Here is an 8797-nt window from a genome sequence, read left to right as displayed (position 1 = left end):
CCCAGACGTAAATAGAAAGTTTTGAAAAGAATTTACAGAATTTATTAGTTTGAAGTTAAAATCTGTGAAGTAAGAAATTAAGTTAAATAAAAAATAGTAATAATACAAGTCTTATCACAGCATTATTAATTATGGAGACTGCCCTTTGGGGGAAGGGGACTAAAAAATTATATATTAAATTTTAATCACAGATAAATATTATTTTATTGTCTTTGAAGACAAAGATAACTGGAACGCGTTATTATCACAGCTGTAATAAATAAAACACATTTTGAACTATTATCAGCGGATATGTATATCCTACTTCACTTATTTGTTAAATATTTGTATTACTTCAATTGGCTTGTGATGAATTTCGCGCAAAGCTACACGAGGGCTCTCTGCGCTAGGCTATTTTAATATCTAGATATATAATATTATGTAAAGTGAGAGTGTTTAATCAATTTCTGATGTCATTTGATTTTATAGAATTTTACTTTTAACTATGGTTCGGACTTACAACGCTAGAATCCGGGTTTGAATACTCGTGGTGGGCAGAGCACAGATAGCCCATTACGTAGATTTTTGCTTAATTACAAACAAACAAACAAAACTATGGTCTTTTCTATTTCGTATACTGTTAGTTCCAGGTTTTAATCTAACGCTTCTAAAAGGTAATCTTTTTACTTGTAGTGAAAACGATAGCTTTCTTTGATAGCGCTCGAATTTCAAATGGCACTTGAAACTATTGAATTATCCTGTAGTATTTCAATGTTTTATCGTAGTGAAAGATGTGTATCGTTTGTAATCCATATTTACGCTAACTATTCGGTGTTTTTAACTTTCACGCTACGCAGTTTACTGTATTACATATGATTATGCGAAATATAAAATCATTGGGTAACAATGAAACGTATCTTACCATTCTATCATGATATAATTTAATCTTTGTTCACCTTAGTTTTTATGTGTAGTACAGAACGTTTGTAAAAAACTTTACATTGATTAGGTAACTGGAAAAAGGTTCTGAACTCAGTATATAATGAATGTATCACTCCGCTTCCTAATGCCATTTTACTTCCTTCAACAAAACTGATTTGTTAGCGAATTTAAAGCCGTGTATAGACAGAAACAAAACCCACATCTTCTCTTTGCCCGTTGATTCTACACTTGACTTAAGAGAAAATTAAATACGCTAGAAAGCGCCAAGTTTAATTTCCCGTGTGATTTATTCTCTGTGCTACTGCCTAGTTTCTGCGAAACGGTATCGTGAAAAACGTACCCTAGAGTTAATTTAACCTGCACGAATCCTGCAAAACAACGCAGATATTAGTAGAAGACCTCGTGCAATGTTCAAGCCACACGTGCATATGACGAGTGTATCCATCACCCCCCTATAATGGGAGGAGAAATACTAGATGTTGACAGCATTTACGGTAGGTGTATAACATCCAGAAATTTGGAAAACGAGTCCGCACTGTAAATTCGGAGTTTTTATACTTTTGTTTTACAAGGAAAAAAGTCTTTATACGCCAGTGGCGATTAGTGGTATGTCAAAAAGAGTAAAAATCAAAGCCAATATTTAAAACAAACAAAAATGGACACATATTGGCACATTTGTGAGAAGTTAAGTCAATAAAGTAACTTTTGCTGAAATGTAGTACAACTGATGTTCCACAAAATTAGCAAAATAATGAGGCTGCTAATACAACGAAATGAGGCTGCTAATACAACGAAACGTTGAATTACTTCTATACTATAGATTTTTCATTATTAGATGTTTCAATATTTTACCTGAGTTTGTCGAATTACAAAAGAGAGAAGATGAAAAACATTGTCTAAAATTACTGGAGATAAATAAATAAATAAATAAACTGCGTCAACCCAGTAGAGGGCGTAAAAACACCTCCTTACCTTTCGCGATGTTTTAATAGAAGTTCCAGAGGGTAAAACTTAATTTGAAAAACCCAAACAAGTAGGACTAGGGAAGAAAGTGCTATACCTTAATATTTGTATAAGTAAGAACTATGTGGTAGGAAATACAATATAGAGTTGATATAGGTGTTCAAGCTTACAACGTCTCAGATTTAGGTTACCATGTCTGCAGTGGGTTGGGGAAATGAAATATGATTATTATCATAATAATGATAATAATCATAATAATCTCATAATAATCACAATAATATCATAATAATGATAATAATCACAATAATATCATAATAATGATAATAATCATAATAATCTCATAATAATCACAATAATATCATAATAATGATAATAATCACAATAATATCATAATAATGATAATAATCATAATAATCTCATAATTATCACAATAATATCATAATAATCATAACAATAATATAACAATCATAATAATATCATAATAATTATAATAATGATAATGATTATTATCATAAAACATGTTATTACGATTAGAACACTGGGGGGGGGGGCAATATGAAATGTTTCACTTTTGAAGTTGGCTTTCCAGTTTTCTGTAATGGTTACTTTTCGTTTATTTGTTTTGGAGCAAAGCCACATTGGGCTATCTCCTATGTCGACCGTGCGGAATTGAGCCCCGGATTTTAGCGTTGTAAGTCCGTAAACTTATCGCTGACCCACGGGGGACTTATTGGTCACATACCTATGTAAACAGAAATATAAAACCTAAGATGTATAGGATAAAAATACTTCTATTATATAAATGAAATAAATTATTTGTTTAGCTGGTTTATGTTTAAGCTATAAGCTGCACAATAGGCTATCTGTGCTGTGCTCATCGCGGTATCGAACCCCATTTTGTTAGCGTTATAAGCCTAACCACTGAAAGAACATGGAAATTTGGCAAATTTGAAATGTTCTCTTTCAATTGCAAACTTGTAGTATCTAAATCGTATCTAATAATCCATATTGATCGTTATACTGTGTTTTAAAATATTATATTTTATATGAAGAAACAGTTCCTAAAACTGGCACTATTGTTTAAACATTACAGGTAAGGTATTCCATACTAAGTATTATATTTTATATGAAAAAGCAGTTCCTAAAACTGGCACTATTGTTTAAACATTACAGGAAAAGTATTCCATACTAAGTATTATATTTTATATGAAAAAGCAGTTCCTAAAACTGGCACTATTGTTTAAACATTACAGGAAAAGTATTCCATACTAAGTATTATATTTTATATGAAAAAGCAGTTCCTAAAACTGGCACTATTGCTTAAACATTACAGGAAAGGTATTCCATACTAAGCCTCGTACTAAGACCTTTGTAAAACATTAGATGAAATACATGCTGGAAAGTGTGAAACTTTGATGTTGAAACACGGTTATAGTTCCATTTCTATATACAAAAAGTTGATAGACATTTTCTATAAATTCTTAGATGTGGGATGGTGTGATGCTGACAGTTCTTCAGTGGATAAGGTTATTGGTGTCAGAGGTCATGAGAAAACTATTCAAGGACTCATATCTGCTCTTTCCTAGTTTTCTGTGTAGTATGCAGGGATATCACGCATTTCCTATCCCATTTGTTAATACATAAACTTTTGTCCTTGTTATTCACGCAATGTGAGACAACAAGGGTTTCACTTGTACGTTTTAGTGAATAAGACTGCCATCACGTTAAAAACAAGGTAAAGAAATCAACAGAGGTATTTTCTCCTGGCAAGTCTGGTGATGCCCCCAGATGTCGCGTGAATAAGACTGCCATCACGTTAAACACAAGGTAAAGAAATCAACAGAGGTATTTTCTCCTGGCAAGTCTGGTGATGCCCCCAGATGTCGCGTGAAACACCTGCATCTTGAGAATAATAAGGTTATTTTTAGTATTAAATGCTATTTTTCTTCTCAGTCTAGAACAACTGGAACTACAGATTTCTTCTCCGCAATACATTTTTTAAGAAGATCCCAGTTATCCTGTGGTTTTTATCCAATTACTCGAACAACTGAAAATACCACACGTGGATAATACAAATAATTATACATTGCCACTTAACAACCATTATAACAACCATTATACCATCCAAAGTTCAATAGATGCATTTGCAAATTTTATAATATTTAGGTTTGAAAGACATAATCAATCACACTGGCGAATTTTATTTCATATGGTAAGTGTTCTTTCATAAATGTCATAACAAACACGTGAAATATTTTCTTTTGAACATCATTAACAGTATTTTTGTATTTGGTCGTTATTCCTCTGATTAATTTTCATATCCTTAGGTCAACAACTAGGGAAATTTCAATACTAAATAGGTGATATTTAAAGTCGAAAAATAACCAGTTTACTGTTTTCAGGGGGATTTGCTTACTTACCTCACTACTATCGTATTTGACAATAGGAAACTCCAAGCTGTGCACGGTCCAATGGTTAGCGTGCCGGATTGTGAATCCATGGTTCGTGCCCAGTTACCCACACTCCAAAAAATAATAATAATTAGCACTCCAAACTTTGGGACCGTGAACGTATTTTAAGGGTGACAGGCAAGTCCGACTATTCGATTAGAGTAGCTTACGAGTTACCGGTGGATAAAATTGACTAGCTGCCTTCCTTTCTAGTCTGTCATTGCAACCTAACGCAGATGACTCTGGAGTAGCTTTGCACGAAATCCCATAAACAATAGGAAATCCTTACGTAAGGATAGTTTTAATGGAGTAAATAGAAGCAGGGACAACAAATAAAAGAATTCCATCAACTAGTCATTATCCGGCATTACTTTTACAACCTTTACCTTAGGGTGTGAAACCGTAATCAACTTTCTTGTAAGAGGTATACTTATATCCAACACATTTAGTTAGAATCACATATCAAAAAACAATTCTTCTGATTAATATTATATTTAGTATGGTCTACTAAATCATATTACCCATAAAAACAAGCAATCAATATAAAAAAATTGAATTAATGAAATAGTTTAAAGGATTTTGATATTTGCATGCATTATTGACTTTTATTCACTTTAACTTTCAGTAAACTAAGCTTATACATAAAACTTATGATTACAAAATTGAACTAATGATTTGCCAGCCAGTTAAACCCTTCGTTCTTCAATTTACGTAAAAAAAATATTATCTATATATATCCTATCTAATCTACTAATATAATGTCCATTGTTCCAACGCTAAAACAGAACCTCTTTGTAGCGCCAAATTCCGCCCATAATTCTAACTCTACATACGCGTTGATTTATGGAGGCATTTGTTAGGGTCAGTGGACATATTACTTAGGAGTAAAGAGACTCTGTTTAAAGACTTCTGATTACAGCAGTTCTAGTAGGTAGTGTGTGGAAGTGTGGGTAAGGTTGAGCCACCAGTGAAATGGGCCATGAAATTCGTCGAGCAGAAACTACCCGTGCATACCATTCCGGCAATTCAACCATTTCAGTGATAACAAATTTCCCTTGTGGATTTGACAAAGGCAGAAGCAAATTTTAGACGCTAAAATGTCGCTAGGCAGAGGTTGTTGTTTGTTGTTTTTAATGTTAGATCTTCGAAAGTAAGAGTTAAGAGATATAAGACATTTTTGTTTATTTATTTATTTATTTTTATGTATTTATGAAGTGTCTACTTGTAAAGCATAGAGCTTTAAGTTCTGATTAGAATTAGCTTTAGAGCGTAGTATGGATAATACTAGAGCAAAGATATTTTCTGAATGTAACATGGCAGATAGGTTTATTTATTGTATTTCATATCTACATATGAATCTCATGTAATCCTTACGGAGCACGGAGAATAAACGAGATGAAAAGAAAACTGCAATACATCTTCATGTGAAGGTAACGTATCATGATGATGACTGATCAAGCAAGAAAGTAAAGTGAATATGGTGCAAAGACAGCCTAAATGGAATACGTTACTATATAATTGTTACTTCTTTGAAATGGTTGAATTAATTGAAAATTAACACAGTATCAATGATAAATCGTGTCAAGTGTGAGTGCAGGAAACATGTTTTTTCTATACAAATGTTTGTCGGTATAGTGAAAAGCAATAATATAAAAGTTACTACCTTTAGCGCCTTAGGTTAATATACATTCTTAGTATAATAAGGCAAATGAATTATAAAATAATTAAGTAAGGCAGATATAATTTCACAATTTTTAATGTAGGCTTCAGCGTCTGATGTGTTAAGTTTAATGTATTTCGAGAATATTTTGACATTTTAACAAAAGGAATTGTTTTATGCAATGTAAACGAATACTATATTAAATGTTACGTTCCATCAAATAAATTAAAATATTTATTTTGTCTCTGGTGGTGAGCAGCAAGGACATCTTCACTCAACTATATACTGTATTAACGATTAATTCTCAAAGCTTTTACTCTCTCGAGTTTAGGAGTTGTCACTATTACTCTTAATGTAAAAATAAAAGCATTATTAATGTTGTTTGTAAATTAAGATAATTATATAAAATGGGTTATACCTATTAAAAGCGGTTTGGGGAACTTTAGGGTGCAAACCTCAGAGCTCATCTCTTGTTGAAATGTACTTAATGTTCTAGACAATCACATTTGCCGAGCATTTCTCAATAAATAGCATAATAAAAATGAGCATTTTATTGACATGATCTTGTAAATTTGAAAATTTGTAACACTAAAAACCTGATTTGGATAATCGTGGTGGTCACTGTGTAGTTTTGCGCTTAGCAACATAAGAGCAAACTTTTGAGATAAAGTTACTGTGTTTATTGTTTTTGTTATCAGACATTTGTGTAAATAAAAGATGATGATCATACAATATGCCTTAGTTATACCTAAATTTGGGAAGAAAACGTTATAAAAACTTAAAGTTGTCGGGAATATTATAAGTGCACAAACGTATCTAGAAACGTTCGCTGTACTAATAAAGGCACATCAGTTCTTAATGTTTTACTATAATGCTATATCATTCCTTTTCCTTTTTTCTCTCCTGTGAGCTACACTACAGGGACAATTTAGAGAATTCATTGCTGTAACTTGATTAGCCTTGTCGTTTCTGTCGAAACTGTACGGCCTTTATCTGTCTTGGTCAACCTTTCTTCTCAAACTCCGAAAGAACCGAAGTTAGTTTTATATTTTAGTTAAGCCTCGTCTAGAGAGGCGTTTCACTCCAAGTTGTTGCTGTCACGTCTTTCTAGATGGTGCAAAGTCTAATGGGAACCCCTTACCCAAGACTATGTGGTATGACCTAAAATGACGACAAGAACTTGACCGATGTATCAAATATACTGACGCTGTATTTACTGAGATCCGATGAAATGATATTTTTGAGTCTATAAAATAAAATTGTTTGCACTAATGAGACACAACAGACTAATAAAATACAATGAGCTTCTGCGAAGTTTTTTTGTTTTTCCTTGAAGAAGAAAACGGAAGAGAATATATGTATATACGTGTACGTGTTCTTACAGAACAAATAACTTCGTAAAATTATTGGACGACAAGCAAAAAAGGAATCGTTACACTGTATGAATTACAAAGCGTAAAAAATAATCGAATTAACATGTTTCAGAAATTCCCCTTTATCTTGTATTATCTATACATATATATCTCAGAGTTTCTACTGAGAGTTACATTGATTATTTTGAGTTTTCAATATTTTTTTTGAAACATATTTTTTTCTTCAAAATCCCGTCTAGATGAACAAATTAAAACCGGATAATTAGCTTTCCCTCTGGACAGCGGATTTTTGTGGATATCTACGTTAAATGCAATAGGTGATTTTTGCTAAACGAAGAAAAACGTAGTACTTTAGATAGTTTTTACTTATACTGTATTTCCTAGTTCATACTTTAGTATAATCATTATATGTGACGTATTTCTAACTCATTAGAATACTTGGTCCTTAAACACAATGTTCTATTTCAGTTTTCTACGAAAAACAACAACTTATTTGGCGTTTTATGTTTCTCAGTCGGCTAAATGAAATTAACCAGATTAAGTGTTTAAAATGAAACTTTATTAACAAGATTCTTTAAATTATTCAGACTCACTAGGTCTGCGTCTGTTGGACCTGGATGTCCCAAGTGTTGTTGAGGATGGTGACCCAGTGTGGTTGAACTGTTCCTTCGACCTAGAGAATGATGACCTGTACTCTGTAAAGTGGTATAAAAACAGTGTGGAGTTTTACCGGTATTTACCAAAAGAAGAACCTAAAGCTCACAAGTACGAACTACCCGGCGTTTACGTTGATGTAAGTGTATCTTCTGTCTTGTTTTATTTTATGGTAAGCGTACTAAAAGAATTAGATACTAATAAAATTCAAAATTTTTCATATACTAGCAGATGAGATTTGAATATTTGATATTGGGTACCTACCGTTAACCATATGAACTGGCGTTTTATCCTAGAAAAAAATTATTAGTGCTGAACATGTACTATGCTTTTTATTTAACACATTTATAGACATGTTGTTAATGTGACGTACATTTTTATGATAACAATAAAACTCGTATTCTTGAAATGATTTCCGGTGAAAAGTCAGGAAAATGATCGTCATTACTTAAAATCCTTCATACACCGATGTAATTATTAATTTATTTTCTAATTGCCCCCTGTGGCCCAGCGGTGAGGTTGGGGGATTATAACGTTAAAAAATATTGTTTCGATACCTACGGTGGGCGGGACAAAGAGAGCCTACATTGTAACTTACTATTTAAAAACAACAACAACACCAACATTTTCCTAATGTAAGAAGTTAAAACTTTATACAAACATATTGATAGTATTGTTTTAGATTAACAAGTTAGTTTTTGTTTAGTAACGTAATATATAATGTTGGTTTGTTTGTTTGTTTTAGAATTTTGCGCAAAGCTACACGAGGGCTATCT

General features: G+C 32.4%; 1 protein-coding gene across 1 annotated transcript in view; it reads left to right on the top strand.

Moving 5' to 3' along the window:
* LOC106460347 (cell adhesion molecule 2-like) overlaps positions 1-8797 on the top strand; it is a 148345-nt gene that overhangs the window by 91455 nt on the left and 48093 nt on the right. Inside the window, exon 2 of the mRNA XM_022387044.1 lies at positions 7955-8160. Coding sequence (XP_022242752.1) covers positions 7955-8160 — 206 coding nt within the window. The remainder of the gene's footprint in view (positions 1-7954; positions 8161-8797) is intronic.

Source organism: Limulus polyphemus, unplaced genomic scaffold (genome assembly GCF_000517525.1).
Source record: "Limulus polyphemus unplaced genomic scaffold, Limulus_polyphemus-2.1.2 Scaffold757, whole genome shotgun sequence".
NCBI lineage: Eukaryota > Metazoa > Arthropoda > Merostomata > Xiphosura > Limulidae > Limulus > Limulus polyphemus.
Note: the sequence above shows the minus strand (reverse complement) of the source record. Positions and strands in the feature narration are given on the sequence as shown.